The sequence below is a fragment of the Acipenser ruthenus genome, chromosome 44, assembly GCF_902713425.1.
Source record: "Acipenser ruthenus chromosome 44, fAciRut3.2 maternal haplotype, whole genome shotgun sequence".
Lineage (NCBI taxonomy): Eukaryota > Metazoa > Chordata > Actinopteri > Acipenseriformes > Acipenseridae > Acipenser > Acipenser ruthenus.
The window spans coordinates 6625939-6650637 of NC_081232.1; the positions used below are offsets into that span (position 1 = coordinate 6625939).

A 24699-nucleotide genomic window follows, 5' to 3' on the forward strand; every position below is an offset into this window, starting at 1 on the left:
TCTACCTGCGAGATAGCAAAAATAAATAAAATAGTCAAGCAGCCGTGCTGTTTTGAATTTCATTTTTTCCCAGCCGTGCTGGGCGACGATTTCTTATTTTTCTTGTAAATAATATTATTTTCTTATTCATCGTTCGTCATTAATTTGGCCATTCCCAAAACGTGAAAAAACGGCATTTAAAATAATAATAATAATAATAATAATAATAATAATAATAATAATAATAATAATAATAATAATAATAATAATAATAATAATCATTTTGATAGCACTTTTACATTTGTATTATATTAATTGTTATTATCACGCCCTCGTATTTGGTTTTGTTATTCGTGTTTTTGTTTTGTTCCCAGTTACAGCCGGTTCGATTTTTACCTATTAGCAAAAACCGTCTGCATGTCCCTTTCTTTAAATTAAATATGTTATTATAAAAAGCTTGTGTTTTTCTTTCTTTCTTTTTTCTTTGTCGTTTTTCTACCCAGGCGCCCTTTCTCTCTCTGAATCTTTCTCGCTTGCCCCGTCCCTTCTCTTTTTCGTTTTATTTTATTTGGGTTTTTCTTGGGCAGAAGGAAGGCGGAGGCAGCACGGGATATTGGCGAGACACAATGGATAGGATTTGGGACACCATGGGCCGTACACTGTACTATTAACCGCCGCGCCTGGACACTTTTACAAAGAGTGCACGTTTCTTGCTTGTTTGTTTTGTGGATTTAATTCTATGTTTTATTAATTCATTTTTTTAATGAAAACAAAAAACCCGGCCTTATAAGCGGTGTCCGTCTTAAGCCGTTTCACTGCGGATAGATTGTAACACCTTACAGAACTTCGCCTTTTTCGTGTTTACATTTTGGTTTTAAAAAAATATTTTTAATAGTCTGTTTTGACTGAAATGGCTTTCCAGGACCCGAGCCATTCTTCTGTTTGCGGGAGCTTGTTCGGGGGTCCAGATCTCGGCCCTAAATTTTTCTGTATAGCGGCAAACAACGCTGCCACAGCCGGCTCTTCGACAGGCCTCGGCACAGCATCGGGATCGAGTGGCCCCGCCGCCCAGGCTGGCGGTCCTCGTCACCCCGCCGCGCTCGGGGGAGGCCCCGGCGGCGGTGCAACGGCTCCACAGCAACACAATAAGTTGGCCAGCGAGACCCCGAGTCCGGCTGACATGGAGCCGGACAGGCCCATCGGCTACGGTGCTTTTGGGGTCGTTTGGTGAGTAAACAACGTGATTTTTATTCATTCAAAATGTTTAATTTGGTTACTACACTATTTAGTTTTAGTTGGTCTGGCAAGCGTAATATTGTTTTTATTTATTTATTTGTTTATTTATGTGTTTATTGGTGTGACATTACACATTATTTTGCCCTGTGTTTTTATTAAAACCACGGAGCTGTTAAGTACTCTGTATCGAATTTGGTTCAGTACTTGCAACTTGCTTTGTTCATCTAAATATTCTGCTTCCGCGATATTTACTCAGTCAAATATTCATTATTTAGTGTTGCTAATTCGCTGTTAAGCCCCGTTGACTTAAAATTGTAAAAGTATACTTTACTATATTAGGGGCGGTCACGAATTCACTGTTTTCAATTGTTTACGGTTTTTCTAATGTGTACGTGTGTGTTATTATTTTTTTTTTAATGCTTATATATAATTAACATCTGTACATTGCTGACCGTTGTGTTAAATAGATATTGTGTTGTTTTACTATTTCTGATCGATTTCTGCACAGATACATATTCTGTGTGTAATTTACTAATTTGTGAGGCTAGCCAAGCGTTCAACACGTACTACATACTCTATGAATGGGGATCTTGAGCAGGGTTTGAAACTCACAGCCAGGCCCCTGATCATATTATTATTATTATTTATTATTATTTATTATTATTATACTTCATTAGGGGTAGGTCTGAACCAAAGGACTGGGTGCCTCGGGGCCATTGTGAGATTCTAACACTGCTCAAACTCCTGGCTCCTGATTATTACAAGGGATTTTTGAAAAAAACTTCTTGTCCAAGGGACAAAATGCTAGAAAAATGTACTTGTCCTTCTTAAACCTACTCACCCGCTCCCTGTAGTACATAAAAAGTAGAATATAACTTGTAGGATGTTGGTTTTATTTAACAGTGAACACAATCAATCAATTAGTGATTAACAGGGGCAGGTCTAGCCTTGTAGCTTGACGGGTTCACTAAATTCAAGATGCACAAAAGGTTCCCTGTGACCTCACCTCACCTCAACACATTTATAACATATGTAGAGACCAGTTTTATGAACAGTGACCCCGGGGCTCTGACGACACAATGCCAACGACCACTGTTCAAAGGATCCCAATGTAACCCAAACGATCCTCAATACACAACCACAAGCACACCATACAGTGAGTTCAACAAGAATACATTTTATTAACACACAAATAATAAGATAATGTACAAGCAGTGATGAGGTTTACTGCTCCCGTTGCCGGTCTGGCGTTCCAGCTTCCTGGCAGGTATCGCTCCTACCCCCGCGGTCCTAAACAAGCCGCTTGCCTTGCTTTCGTGGTTTCTCCTCGGTTCTTTCCTTTTTTCTCCTGTTCTCTCTTTTCTTTGTTTTAGTCGTTTGCAGGTGTGGGTTTTCTTTTGAAATGCAGGCTGCCTCCTCCGGTTTTTTATAGGTCTGCCTCGGAGCAATCACTCCAGAGACAATTGACTCATTTGTTACACATACTTTAAGGAGTTCCTTTCAGTGCAGTTTGGAACACATTTGCTAGTGAATTTAAGTAACGCACTAAGAGTACAATAAGCAAGACTTGGAGTTATTGAAATCTAAAAATAGCTTCTGCCTCTTATTCCACCCTTTCTCTATAAGCTGAATTCAAGTCCTGATGTACAGGTGTTTCAGTTTGTTGCATCACAGATACGAAATCATTGCCAGCTATTACTGCTGCTTTGTGGAATTCTGATTTTTCTCGACGTTCTTTCAGTTTTGTGTATAACCTGTCAAGTTTCTCTGCATTTTTTACTGTGTTCTACTAAAATTTTCGCAGTATTTACCAGTAGGCTCCATCAAATTCTGCAAAGACAAAACATGTTTTTCCTTGTTTTATTTCTATTATATGCATGGTTTTTGTAAGCCGTCGGGAGCTCTTGTGGCAGCCATTTCTGGGTTTCTTTGTAACCAGTAGAGCGGTGGTACTCAATAGGCAGCCCTCCAGTTCACCTTAAAAATTAACAAAAAAAATAAATTGCTGTGATAATAAATTATTCGGGTCTCGTCTAAGCAGTAAGAGTAAGCATATACAGTTTACAAACATTATAATGCGCTGCCTGTCAGTTTGCTCTACCACTTGCCTATTGGATTGTATGCTCTCGCGATTGCATCAGACCGCACTTTTCTTTTCATTATTAATATGATGGAAATGGAGCCAAAAATGCGTGCAAGCGGGAGTAAGCGTCGCGAAGTGGACAGCGAAAACCGTGCATTTAATCCAAACTGGACGGCAGGTTTTCTTTTTATTATGCCATCTCATTTAAATGCAAAACGTTTGTGTTTAATATGCCAAACTGCAGCAGTCTGCAAGGTCGCCAACCTGAGGCGGCACTTTGAATGAAAGCACAGTCATTTCAACACGGCCTATCCTCCTGGGGCAGTTTAAGAGCTGACAAAATTGAAAGTCTGAAGTCCTCATATCACACGTCAATTTTGATTCTCACAACATCAGCGACTGTACAGTAAAAAGCAACAGCTGCTTCTCTTCGGGTAATGTGGGCACTAGCTAACAAGAAAAAGCCTTTCCTGGACTCTGAGCTTGTGAAGGAGTGCATCTTGGAATTGCTGGACGAGCTGTTGGCCAGAGATAAAAACAAAGTCGACATTCTGAACCGCGTGAAGCAAGTTCCACTGTCTGATTCCACAGCAGCACAACGAGTGGAGATTATTGGCAAGGATTGTCTGTCAGCACTGCTTTCCGAATTGAAAAATACCAAATACATGTCTCTTGCAGTTGACGAATCGTGTGGTTTTACTGACACTGCCCGGCTATCGTTGTTTGTTAGATTTTATGATGGTGAAATCTTCAAGGAAGAATTTTTGTGCTTTAATACCATTAGAAACCTACACTACAGGAGAGATCGTTTTTGAAAAGGTAAAAGGCTTTTTTGATCAGCATGGATTAGATCTGCAGAAAGTAAACTTGCTTGTTACAGACGGAGCCCCGTCCATGACAGGGAAAGAGAAAGGCTTTGCTTCCCGTTTTGACAGCGATACACCCTTCATTAAACACTCTTCACTGCATCATTCACGGGACCAGCAAGGCTGGTGAATTAATGGAATTTCTGAATGATGTTCCCACAATGTCCCGGGTAGCTTTTCTGTGTGATATTACTGGTCACTTGAATTCCCTCAACCTGCAGCTGCAAGGCCGTGCAAGCAGTGTCGGGGATCTGTCTGAGAAGGTGTGCGCGTTTCAGAGGAGAACTTTAAAATTCCAAAGGATGTGCTTTTATCTGCTCATGATCTGTTTGCTGTCTCTGCTGATGGATCTTGCCCTTCTGAAGAAGAACATTCTTGATTCAGTTGATGAAGGTGCCTTTCAATTAGAAATTGTAAGGCTCCAGAGTTCAGATGTCTTGAAAGCAAAATTCAGAGAAGTGGGACCTTGTGATTTCTGGACTCAATATGCTGACCAATTTCAGAATAGCCAGAACTTAGCCGTCTTTCTTTTAATGATGTTTGGATCGACGTACCTGTGTGAATCAGGGTCTTCCTCTGTGAACATTATAAAAAAAACAATGCCACACGCCTCACAGATGAGCATCTGCATCAGTGCATGCGCCTTGCCCTAACCTCCAAACTTCACAAAGCTTGCCTGAGAACGACGATGCCATTAGATTGACACGAACAGAAGTAAGAATGTCATTTATATTCACAATTTATTAAACTTCGTTAAATTATAGACACTAATACTGTACTTAGTTTGCAACCAATATATATCTTTGCAGTTTAAGTTATTATGCGTGAGTTTCTATTTTTTGTCAACCTTCTGTGCACGGCCCGTCCCCCGTCATAAAATTCCCAAATTGGCCCGCGGGTGGATCTAATTGAGTATCACTGCATAGAAGATCCACTTTTTCCACAGCCAGCCAATCAGAAGTGATAGGGTTGGGATGTAAACACCTTTTAAAATGTTTGTGTGTAGGTGGTAGACTTCCACAGTTCAGTTTTCAGAAACTTGCATGACTCGCTAGATATATACCCGGAGTGTCTTTCTAGCAACAGAACGAACATAGGAAAAATAAATAAAAACTACTTGTTCAACAGGCAAAGTATACAGCAAAACTTGTTGTCCCAGGCGTTATGATAGGGGGATATGAATAGGGGGATATGAATCGATATGAATTGCTCACCGCTGATTTCAATATTAATATCAATAGACCTTCATTGAGAGGAGTTCTGAACCCCAGGACGGGGTGCAGCAGCAGCAGGGCTAGTGTGAGTTTCTAAACTAGCTCAACCTCCTGGCTCCTGATCATTTCTCTTATGGCTCATGCAAGTGCCGGTGCATGGATTGTGTGTATTGTATTGCGACCTGCATGTTGCGATACGTATCTTATCGTGAGATTAGCATATCACTACACCAAGGGTTACCATATGACTCCATGTTCACTAGGACAGTTCAGGCTTTTCAACTTGTGCCCCAATGCCCCAGTCCTGGAGTGACTGGTTTAAGGTCATTCTGATAACGGTGTAGCTGCAGAATATGACGAATCTGTGAAATACTGTGAATTCCGCAATTTTCGTGGAATTCTGTTATCCACGAATTTGGACTGCCTCTACCGATGGCTGCGTGAATCATCAGTAACCCTGTCTGTGTGCTCCAGGTCGGTGACAGACCCTCGGGACGGGAAGCGTGTGGCTCTGAAGAAGATGCCCAACGTGTTCCAGAACCTGGTTTCCTGCAAGAGAGTGTTCCGGGAGCTCAAAATGCTCTGCTTCTTCAAGCACGACAACGTGAGTCCGTAAGAACTACAAACATGGCGGCTGCAACTGGGGCTTCTGGTGGGGACGCCATCTTGATTAGTTTTTTTCTACGTTTTGTATTGCAGGAAAAATGACTGAACAGTGTGCCATCTTGACTGTAGTTTTTTCTATTGTATTGTATTGGGATTGCACCAGCCAGAAAGAGGCTCAATAGTAAGGACTACAAGCATGGTGGCTTTATGCTAGTGCTTCTGTTGATGCCACCATCTTGATTGTAGTTGTTTTTATTGTATTGGGATTGAGCTCAGGTGCGTCTTATTAAACTCATTGAAACCAGTAGTGGATCAAACTGTTCTGCATCCCTGAACTTGATTAGAGTGAGACACCCTACACTTCGAAGTGTACTTTATAAACCTCAAGCTTTTTCTGTGTTTTTTTTAGGTGCTGTCTGCTCTCGATATTCTCCAGCCTCCTCAGATCGACTGCTTCGAAGAAATGTATCCATCAGAGTGCTTGCATTGCCTGGTCATTTATTTTATATATATATATATATATATATATATATATATATATATATATATATATATTGTAAAAGGTTCACCCTCGCTCGGGTTCGTTGCCCCTTTAAGAACTTGACCCAGCACACAGAAATTGAGTTTTCAGCGCTGACGCGCTATTTTTTTAATAACACAAAATAAAACAAACACAAAACAAACACCTAGCTCTTTCCGAGCACTAACTACACACGCAGGAACCTAACTACCACAGGACGGCTAAGCCGTTTCCCTGTCCCAAAACTTAACCACACAGGTTTGCACTATACCTTTTTGCCTCGGGACTGCCAGGAAGCAGAGCACTCCCTTCTGCCTCCTTCTCCTTAGCAGCCCCGAGCAGACTGCTTGCTCTCCTTTTAAACCCCGCACCTGGGCCTAATTTCCAATAACGCCCAGGTGCGGATGATAATTAATAATAAAACAATTAAACAAACAATAAGACAATTAACAAAACTGATTAACTGAAAAAGCAGAACAATCAAACAAAAAGGTGCATTTCTCTCGCAGGGAGGTTTTAACCCCCTCCCTGCTGTCTCTCACAACCCTCTATCTCACAATATATATATATATATATATATATATATATATATATATATATATATATATATATATATATATATATATATATATATAGTTTATTTATTTAGTAATCAAGCTTGTTTCTCCTTGACTGCCTCCTCCTCTCAGCTATGTGATCACAGAGCTGATGCAGAGTGATCTGCATAAGGTGATTGTCTCTCCTCAGCCCCTCAGCACCGACCACATCAAAGTGTTTCTCTACCAGATACTGCGTGGTGAGTGTCTGTCTGTCTGCCTGCCTCCCTCTGTGTCTGCCTGCCTCTCCCTCTCTCTCTGTGTGTGTCAGACATTGTATAATTATTATATTATTTGTTTATTTAGCAGACGCCTTTATCCAAGGCGAATTACAGAGATTAGGGTGTGTGAACTATGCATCAGCTGCACAGTCACTTGCAACGTCTGACCCGAATGATGGAGCACAAGGAGGTTAAGTGACTTGCTCAGGGTTACACAGCGAGTCAGTCAGCTGGGATTTGAACCAGGGACCTGCTGATTACAAGCCCTGTTCTTTAACCACTGGACCACACAGATCAATGACTATGATCACATTTTGGTTTTATGGTAAACCGCAAATAAGGGTTATTTTATTTATTTATTTATTTGGACAATTTTGACTATTAGCAAATCTACAGACTTGCAGGTGAGACATATTCATGCTGTGATGAGAATCAGTACATTCAGAGCAGAGTTAACAGGGGCCTGACTGTTAAAACTCCTGGCACCCCCCTAGCCCCCTACCTCCCTCCCCTCCCTGGTCATTGCAGTTCCTGAACGAGGGCAGAGGGAGCTCTGGACTGGGTGCAGCAGGGCCAGTATGGGGGTTTTGAACCTGTTTGATGTTTTATATATTTTTCTCTCAGGGTTGAAGTATTTGCACTCCGCTGGGATTCTGCACAGAGACATCAAACCAGGAAACCTGCTGGTCAACAGCAACTGTGTGCTCAAGGTGAGTCAAGCTGAGTGACGTCATTGAGTTCAACTACTTCCGTATTGTTGTGTTTTTATATACAGTCATGTTCAAAGGTTTGACTACGACAAATGATTTACAGCAAGACTAGGGGTGGGGATTTATATTGCCCATGTTTCCTCACTCCCATCCTTTACTTACTAAGTACCCTGGTATGTCTGAATAGATAATCATTTCCCCTTTTAAAATATTTTAATGAGCAAGACATCTCACAAGTAGAACGGTCCCCCGAAATGTTCTCCTTTTTCTAGGAAAGCAGCACCACTGGGGCTGGGGAGTTTGTTGCTGGATAACTTCACTCAAACGACTTGAACGCTAAATAGCTTGGTATCCCTGAATAGAAAATCGTCTCCTCTTTAAAAATATGCTCAGGATTTTAATAAGCTGTAATCCGTCGCACAAATTCAGTGGTTCCCTAAATACGATTACTTATTCGTATTTTGGGTAAAATAAAGATTTTCCCGAGTGGTGATGGCCAAGACTGGTACAATATTCAATGCAGTGTTGTCCTTGGCAGTCCTCGGCCAGGAACCTGTTTTTCAGGGTAAAATGAAGAGAAAATGTCAAACGCAGTCATTCTGCATTGGTAGAAAGTGAATCATATTTGCAGTACCACATCACTTGTGGGAGAGACTGTTCATTAAAATCTCTTGCATATTTTTAAAGAGGACACTGTCTGTCTCTCCCTCTCCTCTCCCCCACCCCCCCTCAGATCTGTGATTTCGGGCTGGCTCGTGTGGAGGAGCTGGATGAGTCTCGTCACATGACCCAGGAGGTGGTGACTCAGTATTACCGGGCCCCCGAGATCCTAACCGGCAGCCGGCACTACAGCAGTGCCATCGACGTGTGGTCTGTGGGCTGCATCTTTGCTGAGCTGTTGGGGAGGAGGATCCTGTTCCAGGCACAGAGTCCCATACAGCAGGTGAGAGATAGATAGATTGTAAGTCGCCCTGGATAAGGGCGTCTGCTAAGAAATAAATAATAATAATAATAATAATAATGTAGAGAGATCTATACAGAGATACTCGGAGACGTGTAGTCTGTGGGCTGCATCTGGGCTGCAGAGAAGATTTACCAGGGGAACCGTACAGCAAGTGAGAGAGATACAGAGGTATACTGAGACACACTGATACATAGCTGCTGGGAGGAGATCCTGTTCCACAGCCCCATACAGCAGGTAAAAGAGGAGAGAGATCTACACTCGGACACACACTGAGATACAGAGAGATATACACTGACAGAGAGAGAGATACAGAGAGATCTACAGTGAGATACAGAGAGATCTACAGTGAGATACAGAGAGATCTACAGTGAGATACAGAGAGATCTACAGTGAGATACAGAGATCTACAGTGAGATAGAGAGATCTATAGTGAGATAGAGAGAGATCTACAGTGAGATAGAGAGAGATCTACAGTGAGATACAGAGAGATGTACACTGACACAAACACACACACACACACACACAGATGTACACTGACACACACAGACAGAGAGATGTATACTGACACACTGAGACAGGCACAATGATACACACTGAAACACTGATGCACAGAGATACACACAGAGATACACACAGAGATACAGAGATACACTGATACACCGAGATACACACAGAGATACACTGATACACACTGATACACACAGAGATACACTGATACACACAGAGATACACTGACACACAGAGATACACACAGAGATACACACAGAGATACACTGATACACACTGATACACACAGAGATACACTGATACACAGAGATACACACAGAGATACACACAGAGATATACACAGATACACTGATACACAGAGATACACACAGAGATACACTGATACACACTGATACACACAGAGATACACACAGACACACAGAGATACACACAGATACACACAGAGATACACTGATACACACAGAGATACACACAGAGATACACTGATACACACTGATACACACAGAGATACACTGATACACAGAGATACACAAAGAGACACACTGATACACACACAGATACACTGATACACACAGAGATACACTGATACACACAGAGATACACACAGAGATACACAGTGAGAGACACACTGAAACAATGACACAAATATACACACTGAAACACTGACGCAGAGATACACGAGATACCCACTGTGACACAGAGATACACAATGAGATGCTGAGAGGAGGATCCTTTTCCCAGAGAGCAGACGGACACGCAGCTTCTAAAGCTTTCTTTGTTGCTTGATTTTTTTGAACACTAAAGCGTTCTCGACGCTCGACGCATTGCTCCCTGACGATTTGTTACCTGTCAGGTATTCCATTAGGAGATTGGTATTGATTGCCGACTGGTTGCTTCTATTGATTGTTGATATTGATTGATTGTCTCTTTGTAGGTATTGATTGCCGACTGGTTGTTTTTATTGATTGACTTTGTTTTTCAGTTGGATCTGATCACAGACCTCTTGGGGACCCCACCTCTCTCCGCCATGCTGTCCGCCTGCGAGGGGGCGAGGGCACACATACTGAGGGGACCACACAAACCGGTGAGAGGGAGAGAGTGTGTGTGAGATACAGAGTGCGAGAGAGACACACAGTGCCACCCATGCAGAGATGGCCAATTGGTGTAACTGCAGCCTGTTTTTTTTTTTTTTTTTAAAGCATCATGTCTAACCCCCCCTCCACTCTCTCTCTCTCTCTCTTTCTCTCTCTCTCTCTCTCTCCAGCCCTCCCTCTCAGTTCTCTACATGCTGTCAGACGGAGCTACCCACGAGGCCGTTCACCTGCTGTGCAGAATGCTTGTCTTCGATCCGGTAAGAACTACAAACGTGTGTGTGTGTGTGTGCGTTCGTGCGTGGTCTCTGTGTAAGCGTATCTCTGGTCGTGATGCTCTCTGCCATCCCTACCTCTCTGTGTGTGTCTCACAGTCTCTCTCTCTCTCACTCACTCACTCAGTGTAAGCGTATCTCTGGTCGTGATGCCCTATCTCTGTGTGTGTGTGTGTCTCACAGTCTCTCTCTCCTCTCTCTCTCTCTCTCTCTCTCTCTCTCTCTCTCAGTGTAAGCGTATCTCTGGTCGTGATGCCCTATCTCTGTGTGTGTGTGTGTCTCACAGTCTCTCTCTCTCTCTCTCTCTCTCTCTCTCTCTCTCTCTCTCTCTCTCTCTCTCTCTCTCTCTCTCTCTCTCTCTCTCTCTCTCTCTCTCTCTCTCTCTCTCTCACTCACTCAGTGTAAGCGTATCTCTGGTCGTGATGCTCTATCTCATCCCTACCTCGATGAGGGTCGGCTTCGCTATCACACCTGCATGTGCCGCTGCTGCTTCACCGTGGCTTCGGGACGAGTCTACACCCGCGACTTTGAACCCGTGGCCAGCGGCCGCTTCGATGACCAGTACGAGAAGACGCTGACGTCTGTCTGGCAGGTCAAAGGTTAGACGGGGGGTTGGGGTCACCGCAAACTTAACTAGGTTAGCAAGCTCCACAGCTGTGGTAAAACTTTTCTTTTTTTAAATTATATATAATTATTTTTTTTCAGAACTGATTCATCGTTTCATCACAGAACACCAGCAGGGTAAACGAGTGCCTCTCTGTATTAACCCCCAGAGCGCAGCCTTCAAAACATTCATCAGGTCAGTACTGCACTCTGCTCCCTACTCCCCTCACCCTACACTATATAACACGAATATAAAATCCTGTACAGAAGTATAGCAGCTACCCAACCTGGTGTCTATATAAAGTTGTAATCTAGTGCGCTGGCATTGCCTGCTGTGTGCTGGGCAGAGCCTCGCTGTGCTGTGCTGTCCTGCACACAGGGCAATGCTGGCAGGACCACACTATATAACGCTAATAAAAAACTCTGTACAGAACTACAGCAGCGACCCAACCTGATGTCTATATAAAGCTGTAATCTGGTTCGCTGACATTGCCTGCTGTGTGCTGGGCAGAGCCTCGCTGTGCTGTGCTGTACTGTACACAGGGCAATGCTGGCAGGAACACAATATATACCAGGAGTGGCCAAACTTCCTGATCAGAATACCAACATTTTCACATGGCTGCGAGCCGTGAGACGCACACTGTAAAACAGTGTGTGCGAGCAAGACATTTTAAATACTAGCATTGTTTTAAACATTTTTTTTAATTCTCTCGAACATTATAACAGAATCTTTCACTCTGTACAGTCGTCGTTCTCTCTTGATGGCAGGAAAGTACACAGAACAAGGGAGCACACTGCTGAACCTCACAGCTTCTGTGTCATCTTATTGCACTGTAGATCTACAGTGTATTAAACCTTAAATGTAACACACTGGTTTTTTTTCTGTTATTTCTGTTTATACTGTAATGTGTTATGCACTTTAAATAAATTATTTTCAGTTATTATAAAGCAACATTTCACCAAAAACAACCACAGACACATTTTTGTAAAGATTCTTTTTTGACAAGCTATTCCCTTGAAGATCTGAATGCTCAGTTTATTAAAACTGACTGCTGTGTGTATTAAATACTTTTGAAAGCTTTCTGTTTATTTTGAAAGGGATGTCGAGACGCAAGATATGTAACGTTAAGTTATTGTCCTAACCGTGGTTCCCTGAAATAGAAATGTAACCATTACTGAATGGGTATTTACCTCCTAAAGACCCAAATCCTGAATACTTTATACTAAAGCTGCTCTTGGAGCCTGTGACGCAGTGGTGGTCCCGATTTTGAGGATCCACGACATTTAGCCTGTAGAACCTAGTGAAGGTATATGCCGCATTGCATATGTCCTTGACAGAAGCACCCTGGAATAAAGTCCACGAAGTTACAAGGCCCCTGTTTGAATGGGCCATGAGCTTTTCTGGAGGGGCAAGTTGGCCAGCTCATAGGCAGTCTTGACCATATCTGCTATCCCCTTGCACAGCTGCTGCTTAGACAGGACTTGACCACTGGACTTTGTCCAATAGCACACAAAAACTGTCCAGACTGCTTCCAGGTCTTTTCTGTTCTGTCAACATAATACGCCAGGGCCCAATCTAGGCAGAGCGTATGGAGGTGCAGCTCCGTGTCAGACTGGAAAGGAAGTGGATGGAAAGCCTCCAAGTCTACAGACATGTTAACATGGAAGCCAAGATAGTATTCGTCAAGAAGGCAGGATTGGTACAGAGTGTGACCTTTGTCCTGGCCTCTGTAAAAAAAACAAACAAAAAAAAAAAAAAACAGGCTTTTGCAATAGAGAATGCTTGCACGCTTTGCATAGGTGATAGCCAGCACGAAGCTGCTTTAAAAGGTAGCTATTTCAGCTCAGCTGAATGCAGGGGTTTAAATGGAGGCATCATGAGTGCATTAAGTACCACATTCAGCCTCCAGTGAGGACCAATGTTCTTCATAGGCGGACGAAGCCGCCAAACCCCTCTAAAAATCGCCCCTCCAGGAAGCAAGCTCCTGGGGAGATGGTTAGTCTTGACATGGCAAGCTGAATGGCTGCCAGATAGACCTTTAACTTGGAGGGGGATTTCCCCTTGTCCTAAAAGGTCCTACAAAATTGCAGTATAACCCACAAGGCAGACACCACGTCTGAAAGACGCCCCACTTGTACCCGTACTGGGACCGCGTGGATGCTGCCCTGGCATTCTGTAGGGTGGCAAAAACCCGATGGAAAGTCCCAGACGGCTCGAGTGCAGCAGGGTGCGGCGCATTGGGAGTCTCCACGGCTGACCGCGCAGGAGCTACAACAGGGTTAAAACCCAGATTCTCCTCAGCCAGTATGGGGCTATGAAGAGCACCTTGGCCCGGTCCTGCCTGATGTCTCTGACACAGCATGGCGAGTGGTGGGAAGGCATACAGCAGCTGCCTCGGCCACTGGTGTGCCAAGGCATCTATTGGCATCCTAATATGTAGAATCAGAGGGGACAGCAGGTTGATTCCTGGGAGGCAAAGAGGTTTATCTCTGTTCTCCCAAACCTCTCCCAGATGAGGCTTGCCTCCTCGGAGTGAAGCCTCCACTCTGAGCTGCTGGGGACTCCCCTGTCATCGCCCCGGCAGATAAACTGCTCGTATGCTGTTCCCTGAAAGACGAACTGCAGGTACTTCCTGTGCACTGGTTTTATGGGGATGGGATCCACCATGATGAACCAGTCGTCTGGCCTGATTGAAAGCAACAGCCGTTTGCACTGTCAACATTTTTTATCTCCTTTGGCTCAGAAACGTGTGTATTTTCAGAGGGGGTTAATGACCATTGGGGGGTTCTTTTTACAAAATTTGAAAGAGTGGTCCTTAAGATCCTTACAGCAGAACTAACATTTTAGGACCCACATTCCCTACAGGGTAAAGGGTTGGGCTGAAGTTTGAATAAAACTCGTCACTTACCCCTCGTCTGGCAGTTTGCCAGAAGTGAGTTAGGTGCTCCTGTTAGATTAGCATTTCTGAACTCTGCAGTCCCGGAAACCCCCAGGGTGAATTTTTCTATCAAAATTTGAGACGGTCGGGCAACAAAATGCCCCTTTTCTGGTTGAGTTGGCATGGAATGACCCATATATAATATAAAAAGTCTTATATAGTGCTAAAAATCAAAAATGAGAAATAAAATAAGCTCCAGACGAAGCTATGGAGCCCTGGGGGGGGAGAGCTGAGTTGGCCGACTTATGTTGCTGGATCCCTGGGAAGGAGCGACTCGATCCGCTGGCTTCACAATTATTATTTATTATTATTTATTTCTTAGCAGACGCCCATATCCAGCGCGACTTACAATTGTTACAAGATATCACATTATACATTATTTCACATTATACAGATATCTCATTATTTTTACATACAATTACCCATTTATACAGTTGGGTTTTTACTGGAGCAATCTAGGTAAAGTACCTTGCTCAAGGGTACAACAGCAGTGTCCCCCACTGGGGATTGAACCCACAACCCTCCGGTCCAGAGCCCTAACCACTACTCCACACTGCACACAAATACACATAACAAGCAGCAGGCTGTAGAGCACACAAATACACATAACAAGATGCAGGCTGTAGTGCACACAAATACACATAAGAAGCAGGCTGTAGTGCACACAAATACACATAACAAGCAGCAGACTGTAGAGCACACAAATACACATAACAAGCAGGCTGTAGAGCACACAAATACACATAACAAGCAGCAGGCTGTAGAGCACACAAATACACATAACAAGCAGGCTGTAGAGCACACAAATACACATAACAAGAAGCAGGCTGTAGTGCACACAAATACACATAACAAGAAGCAGGCTGTAGAGAGCACACAATACACATAACAAGAAGCAGGCTGTAGTGCACACAAATACACATAACAAGAAGCAGACTGTAGAGCACACAAATACACATAACAAGAAGCAGGCTGTAGAGCACACAAATACACACAACAAGAAGCAGGCTGTAGAGCACACAAATACACATAACAAGAAGCAGGCTGTAGAGAGCACAAATACACATAACAAGAAGCAGGCTGTAGAGCACACAAATACACATAACAAGAAGCAGGCTGTAGAGAGCACAAATACACATAACAAGAAGCAGGCTGTAGAGCACACAAATACACATAACAAGAAGCAGGCTGTAGAGAGCACATACACACAACAAGAAGCAGGCTGTAGTGCACACAAATACACATAACAAGAAGCAGGCTGTAGAGAGCACATACACACAACAAGAAGCAGGCTGTAGTGCACACAAATACACATAACAAGAAGCAGGCTGTAGAGTGCACAAATACACATAACAAGAAGCAGGCTGTAGAGAGCACATACACACAACAAGAAGCAGGCTGTAGTGCACACAAATACACATAACAAGAAGCAGGCTGTAGAGCACACAAATACACATAACAAGAAGCAGGCTGTAGAACACACAAATACACAACAAGAAGCAGGCTGTAGAGCACACAAATACACATAACAAGAAGCAGGCTGTAGAGAGCACATACACACAACAAGAAGCAGGCTGTAGTGCACACAAATACACATAACAAGAAGCAGGCTGTAGAGCACACAAATACACATAACAAGAAGCAGGCTGTAGAGCACACAAATACACATAACAAGAAGCAGGCTGTAGAGAGCACATACACACAACAAGAAGCAGGCTGTAGTGCACACAAATACACATAACAAGAAGCAGACTGTAGAGCACAAATACACATAACAAGAAGCAGGCTGTAGAGAGCACATACACACAACAAGAAGCAGGCTGTAGTGCACACAAATACACATAACAAGCAGGCTGTAGAGCACACAAATACACATAACAAGCAGCAGGCTGTAGTGCACACAAATACACATAACAAGAAGCAGGCTGTAGAGAGCACAAATACACATAACAAGAAGCAGGCTGTAGAGCACACAAATACACATAACAAGAAGCAGGCTGTAGAGAGCACATACACACAACAAGAAGCAGGCTGTAGTGCACACAAATACACATAACAAGAAGCAGGCTGTAGAGCACACAAATACACATAACAAGAAGCAGGCTGTAGAGAGCACAAATACACATAACAAGAAGCAGGCTGTAGAGCACACAAATACACATAACAAGAAGCAGGCTGTAGAGCACACAAATACACATAACAAGAAGCAGGCTGTAGAGCACACAAATACACATAACAAGAAGCAGGCTGTAGAGCACACAAATACACATAACAAGCAGCAGGCTGTAGTGCACACAATACACATAACAAGAAGCAGGCTGTAGAGCACACAAATACACATAACAAGAAGCAGGCTGTAGAGCACACAAATACACATAACAAGAAGCAGGCTGTAGAGCACACAAATACACATAACAAGAAGCAGGCTGTAGAGCACACAAATACACATAACAAGAAGCAGGCTGTAGAGCACACAAATACACATAACAAGAAGCAGGCTGTAGAGCACACAAATACACATAACAAGAAGCAGGCTGTAGAGCACACAAATACACATAACAAGAAGCAGGCTGTAGAGAGCACAAATACACATAACAAGAAGCAGACTGTAGAGAGCACAAATACACATAACAAGAAGCAGACTGTAGAGAGCACAAATACACATAACAAGAAGCAGACTGTAGAGCACAAATACACATGACAAGTAAAACTATTACAGTGATTTATTTTAATTCTCGCAAACAAAATGTGTAAAAACACAATGTGAAATATATACAGATATAAGCAACAATTGTACTTATCTGAACAAGGCTGTCCATCAGGTCAGTCTTGAATAGAAAAATGTCTCTGAGATCTGCGAGCGCAGTGCTTTTGATCCCTCGGGGGCGGGGCCACGACTGCGTCACAGACTCAAAGAGCAGCTTTGCTATACAATATTCAGCACTCGGGTCTTTAGGAGGTAAATACCCATACTAACGGTTACATTGCATACTTGAAAGGGAAATGTAATATACATTTTAGACCTGCAATGTAACATTGAAACTAGGGGTGCACTGATAATCGGTAGCCTATCGGCATGGCATCCATTATATGGGGGGAAAAAAACACAATCGGCTATCGGTATTTTTTGTTATTTTAGCCGATAATGTACACAGATATTCATGCTTGAATTTCTTCCAGCACAGAATGTAATGTTTGGTCAGGCGCGTTTACTAATGACACAAGAACACCGAGACATTCATTTTCCCAGCGCTGCGGAACGTGCGATCAAAATGCAGTAAATACGTCTCAAAAGTGTTTGGATTTGTTTTTAAATATCTGAAGACAACAATAGGATTGCGAGTTGATGCTAGACTTGATGCTACATTAAATCCAACAATGAACAGCGAATAGAATATTATTCTGATGCTTTAAAAAAAAAAAAAAAAAAAAAAAAAAAATGAAATCCTAAATAACATTGATAGTTTAAGTATTATTATTATTATTATTATTATTATTATTATTATTATTATTCGTAGTTTAGAGTACATGTAGCCTATACAGTTACCAGACTAACATTCACCCTGAGTATTACTTTGTAGTTGGTTTCAGGCTGACAAAACTGTAATAAATATAGGGGTATTTATTATTCGTAAGAAAATGGTATTAACCAGGCAAATTATTGTTTAAATGCAGCATTGATGCGCGGTTAGTTACAACACTGCCTCTAAGTAAACAATACCTGTTTGTTTTGTCAAATACAACAAATAAACGATGACTGTTAATTGTTTATAACTATTAACTATTGCCTGCTGTGTGCTCACAATTCAATTTATTTTGATTTGTTTTATTTTTTTTATTTTTCTCCTCTAGGTCGACAGCCTGGCATTCGTCAAAAGTTTCCAAGAAGGAGGAAAGATGAACAAGATAATAACGCAAAGGAGGAGAAGAGATGGATGGAGTGAATAGGAGGGGCAACAAAAGCAACAAAAAAAGATGAAATGGTCAGATTGAAAAAAAAGAACTGAAGAAAATACTTGCATTGAAATTAATAATAATAATAATTGCTGCTGAAACAGACAGAAGGAAGATGAAAAAGAAGAATGGATTGATTTTCTGCAAATAAAAGGGGAGACAAAACCGGAAAGATCGGAGCTGCCTGGATTTCGCAGAAACCACAGAAAAAAATGACTCCCGTTTGCATAGTGGTCTGATCCATTCCTGGTTTCGCTGAGTTTAATAAGACACACCTGAGCTTGTTACCTAGACACACTGGGGCTGATCAAGCTGGTAGTAAAACCTGGAATGGGTGGAACTGCTATGCACAGGAGTCTTATTTCACTCTTGATAAATCTTCCTTCTATTAAAGAATACTTTTAGGGTGAAGCAAATGTGAAAATATTGGGACTTCACTACAGAGAACTTTCCGGTGGTTTACAAGTGAATTTACCTTCGATAGGAATTGCTGCTTGAAATCCTCCTACTTTTAATGAAATACTTGAAAATAGTTTGAAACACTGGAGAGAGAAGTTGTGTACTGTGAGGCTGGGGTGTGCTGTGTCTGTACGGTGAGGCTGGGGTGTGCTGTGTCTGTACGGTGAGGCTGGGGTGTGCTGTGTCTGTACGGTGAGGCTGGGGTGTGCTGTGTCTGTACGGTGAGGCTCGGGTGTGCTGTGTCTGTGCGGTGAGGCTCGGGTGTGCTGTGTCTGTGCGGTGAGGCTGGGGTGTGCTGTGTCTGTACGGTGAGGCTCGGGTGTGCTGTGTCTGTACGGTGAGGCTGGGGTGTGCTGTGTCTGTACGGTGAGGCTCGGGTGTGCTGTGTCTGTACGGTGAGGCTGGGGTCTGTACGGTGAGGCTGGGGTGTGCTGTGTCTGTACGGTGAGGCTCGGGTGTGCTGTGTCTGTACGGTGAGGCTGGGGTCTGCTGTGTCTACGGTGAGGCTGGGGTGTGCTGTGTCTGTACGGTGAGGCTGGGGTGTGCTGTGTCTATGGTGAGGCTGGGGTGTGCTGTGTCTACGAGTTTTAGAATATATTGTGTGTTATCTCTTTTAAAAAGACTCAAATAGGGTACTGTCTTGTTTTAGAAGATTCTAACAGCATATAGCTTCAAATGTCATTTTAATTTAATTCTTGTTTTACATTTTAAATACTGTTTTATTTATAGACAGAGTAGGTAAGGCTAGCATAGTTGAAAGGTCACACTGTCACATGATTAAGGAAGGCTGTTTACCGCCCATCAGTTAGAATTCTCCAGACAAGCTTCTGAACTCCAATATTGGAGCAGAAACAGAACCCAGAACCGCTCACAATGATTGAAGCAGAACACCAGCAAACAGGACAGGAGGGGGACTGGAAAAAATTACAAATAAAATAACAGTTTAAGTCTTTTTAATTTAAAGGACAAGTAGCTTTATGAATGAATTACAATTGTATTTATTTTAACCCCCTTCCATCTCACTACTTCATAACCTCTGAGTGAATGAAGAACCTGTGTTTGCTTTCTGGTTTTTGAGAAATTATAAACTTGACCTTTCACCTCGGCCGACCCTGACAGTTTAGTGTTGGAAGTCTATGAGCAGGGGTGGGGCCAACAGAGTTGAAAGTGCAGGGCGATCATGTGATTTCTCTAGAACCAGGAAGCAGAGACACAGGATTGAGGGAGTGAGAGAGAAAAAGATCACAAAACATAAAGGGTTCAAATATATATAGTAGAATGGCATTGGTAGCTATATGTGGTGTATTTTTTTATTTTTTTTATTGTGGTTAATTTTTGTTAACCCTCAAGTGATACATGCTGTTCAGGCTAAATACAGCTCTGGCCAAACGTGTTGCATCACCCAGTAGAATGAACCGCTTTTGCTAAACTCAAATGAAACCTGCTGAATAATGTTAACATATTGAATTACACACCACTTTGTAGTTTTACATATACTTAACGAAAAAGTCTGAAAAATGACATTTTGAAATCTAACATGAAATACTGTACTACTAGTATGGATTACTGTTGACATTTGCAATATCATTTTTTTGTTTTTGACATGTTCATGTAATTGTTTTTTTATAATTTTGTTTCTCAATCCTGAAATTCTAGGTGATGCAAAACATTTTTCCCATAGCTGTATATTGTTTTATTTCATAATTTTATTGTATTTTTTTTCAAATCATTATTTTTATTATTGCTAATGTTGCTTTCTGACTCTTCTGTTAATACACCTTTCCTGGAGAGACAGAACCCAGCTTATAAGAGCATGCTAAAGAATAATAATAATAAAATGAAAATAAAACATACCTACCTGAAGTAGCATTTAGGGCCACAGTAAAGGGGGGGGGGGGGGCAGTTTCACAAAGCCCTGCTAGCAACTATCTTATTTCTACCTGTTTAAAGAAACAGTATTTAAGATAGAACGATGACATTTAGTAGCAATCCACTCAGCAAGTCTATATGATTAAAGGATGCTTGTGTCATTTTCTTTAGTTTATTTTTATTTAATGGAAGTGAATTGGATTGAACAGACTCCTACCAAGAACTGCTTTGTGAAACTAGTCCTGGTTAATGTATAGCAAACTATTTATAAAATGTTAAAAGTGCTGATCTCCTTTTCGTAAAATGCCTTCGAACAGATTTTAAAATCTGTTTCAGTGATGTGATTGACCTCATTAAGAATTGTGTTAACAAACATTCACACGCCAAAGGAGATAACCCACACCCCCCGGGGTAACCTGTGAACTTAAAAAGGGGGAACCAGAGATAATGTTACTAATAAGAGGTGAGAATGGATTTTAAAGATGGTCAGCGCTCCTTTAAAGGGAGGGCCAGTGATCATGATGTTAACAAAGCTAATAAGAGGTAAGATAATGGATTTTAAAGAAGCTTTGGTTGTGACGTCTTTAATTTCAGTTGTTGGGAAGACAGATCTTCTGTAAATAACTTTTGACGTGTGTGTTTTATTTTTGTCTTACAATTTTTTATTTTTTTTTGTTTTGCATAGTCTACCTCGGATCCTTAAACACATTTTGTTTGTTTGTACTCCCCCCCTTCTCTCTTTTTCTCCTCCCTCTCTTTCTCTTTGTCTGTCTCTTAATTGTGGTTAATCTTATACTGTGAATAAGAAAAAAAAAGTCAAAACTTGAAAAAAAAATTGAATTGTATTTTAATTTCTTTTGTTGTGTGTGTGTGTTTTTTTTATTCTTTGATTATGAATACAATAAATTATGCTGTTTTAAAGTAAGTAGTGTCTGTTAATTCACATTGTTTGTATTACTGAGGAGACAGACAGCAGTCTTAGTCTTGTACCATAAGACGGAAAGGGGTCGGCTGGACACTTCTATTAGTTTAGCGAGGAGACACACAGACAGACAGGCAGTAGTCCTTGTACTAGAAGTGAGATTGACTTGCCTGTATTAGACAAGCTGCACTAGTTTAGACCAGACTTTGTTTGTTTGGGTGTGTGTATTCTGCAGTGTGTCTCTGTCTCCCTCTGGTGGCTGCAGTGAGGGTGAAAAAAAATAATGTATTTTCCAGATTTTATAAATTATGTATTTTTAAAGTATCAGCACAAAAAAAAAAAAAAAAAAAATTATTAATTTGGGGATAACATTTATATATATATATATATATATATATATATATATATATATATATATATATATATAATTTATAAAATGTATCTAAAATGCAGGTTAAAGTTAAAAAAGGTTAAAATCTAAAGATAAATAATAGAAATTGTGTTTTTGTAAAATACTGGGAATATGTTGGTGTAAAATGTTAATAGTAAACTAAACCATAAAATACAAATTAATAAATAAGTGTAACATCTGATTGTGAAGCGCCTCTGTAGGTTTCAGTGCAGTTTGCTCCGCCAGGGCTAGGGGGTGCTGTGCTGGGCTGATGTCTCCCCGTCGCTGTCTGTGTTCTCCTGCAGCCCCCTCTCTCTCCCTCTGCGTCTCTGCACCACTTTCTGAACCCCGTGACAGCCCTGCCTCGAGGGGGAGCGGCTGAGGGGCTGAGGAGAGGGAGAGGCAGAGGGGGGGGGAGAGGGAGAGAAGGGGAGAGGGAGAGATAAGAGCATAAGAAAGTTTACAAACGAGAGGAGGCCATTCAGCCCATCTTGCTCGTTTGGTTGTTAGTAGCTTATTGATCCCAGAATCTCATCAAGCAGCTTCTTGAAGGATCCCAGGGTGTCAGCTTCAACAACATTACCGGGGAGTTGGTTCCAGAAACTCACAATTCTCTGTAAAAAAGTGCCTCCTATTTTCTGTTCTGAATGAAAGATGGGTGGAGGGGGGGGAGGAGGGAGAGAGTGGAGGATGAGAAAAGGAGAGGGAGAAGGGGAAGGGAGAAAGGAGTGGAGGAGATTTCAGTTAGAAAGCAAATCTTAAGTAAATTAGAGTCTCGGCAGAAAGTGCACTTCAGGGGTTGAGTTCCCTTTGCCTCAATTACATGGTATACAATTACGCAGGTGTGCCCAAGTTCAATTGCAATTACAGTGACACTTGCAGTTAATTAGGAATGGCACGGGTTAGGGTTGGGGGTACCTTGAGCACGCTGACCTCGTTCCCGGAGATTAGGGGGGAGAGCAGCCCCCCTGAGGGGGATCGTCGTGGCGATCGGCGCCGCTGCGTGATGTAATGAGCTCCGCCCTTGTTAGTCTCCTCCCTCCTGACCGTGTCCAGCTGCCGATGATGAGACAGGCTCGGCCTCCTGCGCAGCAACCTCACTTCCTCCTCGTCCGTTGTCTCATCATCCTATTGAAGAAAAAATTAATTAATTAAACCAGCCTGTCCGTGACATCCATCCCCCATTCCAGCAATATAAACCAGCCTGTCGGTGACATCCATCCCCCATTCCAGCAATATAAACCAGCCTGTCCGTGACATCCATCCCCCATTCCAGCAATATAAACCAGCCTGTCCGTGACATCCATCCCCCATTCCAGCAATATAAACCAGCCTGTCCGTGACATCCATCCCCCATTCCAGCAATATAAACCAGCCTGTCCGTGACATCCATCCCCCATTCCAGCAATATAAACCAGCCTGTCCGTGACATCCATCCCCCATTCCAGCAATATAAACCAGCCTGTCCGTGACATCCATCCCCCATTCCAGCAATATAAACCAGCCTGTCCGTGACATCCATCCCCCATTCCAGCAATATAAACCAGCCTGTCCGTGACATCCATCCCCCATTCCAGCAATATAAACCAGCCTGTCGGTGACATCCATCCCCCATTCCAGCAATATAAACCAGCCTGTCCGTGACATCCATCCCCCATTCCAGCAATATAAACCAGCCTGTCCGTGACATCCATCCCCCATTCCAGCAATATAAACCAGCCTGTCCGTGACATCCATCCCCCATTCCAGCAATATAAACCAGTCTGTCCGTGACATCCATCCCCCATTCCAGCAATATAAACCAGCCTGTCCGTGACATCCATCCCCCATTCCAGCAATATAAACCAGCCTGTCCGTGACATTATTGTATTTCTTGTTCTTATTGTATGACTTATATTGTAACACTTGAATGTATTTGTATTTGCTTGCGATTGTAAGTCGCCCTGGATAAGGGCGTCTGCTAAGAAATAAATAATAATAATAATAATAACATCCATCCCCCATTGCCTCGGCTGCACATTCAGAATCAGAGCTAGCGGTGTGAGAAAAAGTTAATGACCATGACCTATATTAAAAGCATGTATAGAACAGTATAAAACTGTAATACAGTACAGTGATAATTGAAACAGAGAGACGGAGAGACGGAGAGAGCGCCCCCTCTCTATACAGGCACAGCAGAGGAACTGCAGGAACAACATCCATCCCCCATCACCACGGCTGTACGTTCAGAATCAGACATCAGCGTGATAGTCGATGACCATGACCTATTTCAACAGCATGTACAGAACAGTGTAGAATGGCCATGAAGAGTTTAATGGAAATTGGATAAGTGATATTTAAGACCTTCATTAGATAAGCAAATTAGTAGGCATCCTGGTAAAGCCTATTAAAATGATTTACAGTGTGTGGAATACCTTCTTGTGCTCTCAAGATATATGTAAGTGTGACAGAGAGACAGACGGGCGGACGGATGCACAGACAGACAGACAGACATCCCTTATATCCCTAGAATCTGATCTTCTCAATAACTTGTGCTGAATAATGTTAATACCAAGTTTCATAACAATGGGATAGTTGGTTCTCCAGATATATGCAGAAATGTAAGTGAGACATTAATAGCTCTAAATGCAGTTGTCTCTTATCAGGGATTGCAGACTGATCAAATGGGAAGGCACTGTATCTCAGTGAACTCAC

General features: G+C 42.3%; 1 protein-coding gene across 2 annotated transcripts; it reads left to right on the forward strand.

Annotated features, from left to right (window-relative positions):
- Positions 1-207: 207 nt before the first annotated feature.
- Positions 208-21617, forward strand: LOC117398968 (serine/threonine-protein kinase NLK2). Of its 2 annotated transcripts, XM_059012243.1 has the most exons (11): positions 218-1206; positions 5853-5982; positions 6394-6449; positions 7194-7300; positions 7946-8031; positions 8765-8974; positions 10485-10586; positions 10767-10853; positions 11269-11467; positions 11574-11667; positions 18263-21617. In XM_059012243.1, the coding sequence occupies exons 1-11, from the start codon at positions 890-892 to the stop codon at positions 18309-18311; spliced, it is 1437 nt and encodes a 478-aa protein (XP_058868226.1). In that variant the 5' UTR covers positions 218-889; the 3' UTR covers positions 18312-21617. The 2 variants fall into 2 exon arrangements, with proteins under 2 accessions (XP_058868227.1, XP_058868226.1); XM_059012244.1 differs by lacking the exons at positions 11269-11467; positions 11574-11667; positions 18263-21617 and adding an exon at positions 10996-11118 and having other exon boundaries at positions 208-1206.
- Positions 21618-24699: the final 3082 nt, after the last annotated feature.

Excerpts from the sequence above, each read along its gene's own strand:
- LOC117398968 (XM_059012243.1), top strand. The coding sequence starts at position 890 with ATGGCTTTCCAGGACCCGAGCCATTCTTCTGTTTGCGGGAGCTTGTTC. Across the intron at positions 5,983-6,393 it reads GCTTCTTCAAGCACGACAAC|GTGCTGTCTGCTCTCGATAT; the intron begins GTGAGTCCGTAA and ends TGTTTTTTTTAG. Across the intron at positions 8,032-8,764 it reads ACAGCAACTGTGTGCTCAAG|ATCTGTGATTTCGGGCTGGC; the intron begins GTGAGTCAAGCT and ends ACCCCCCCTCAG.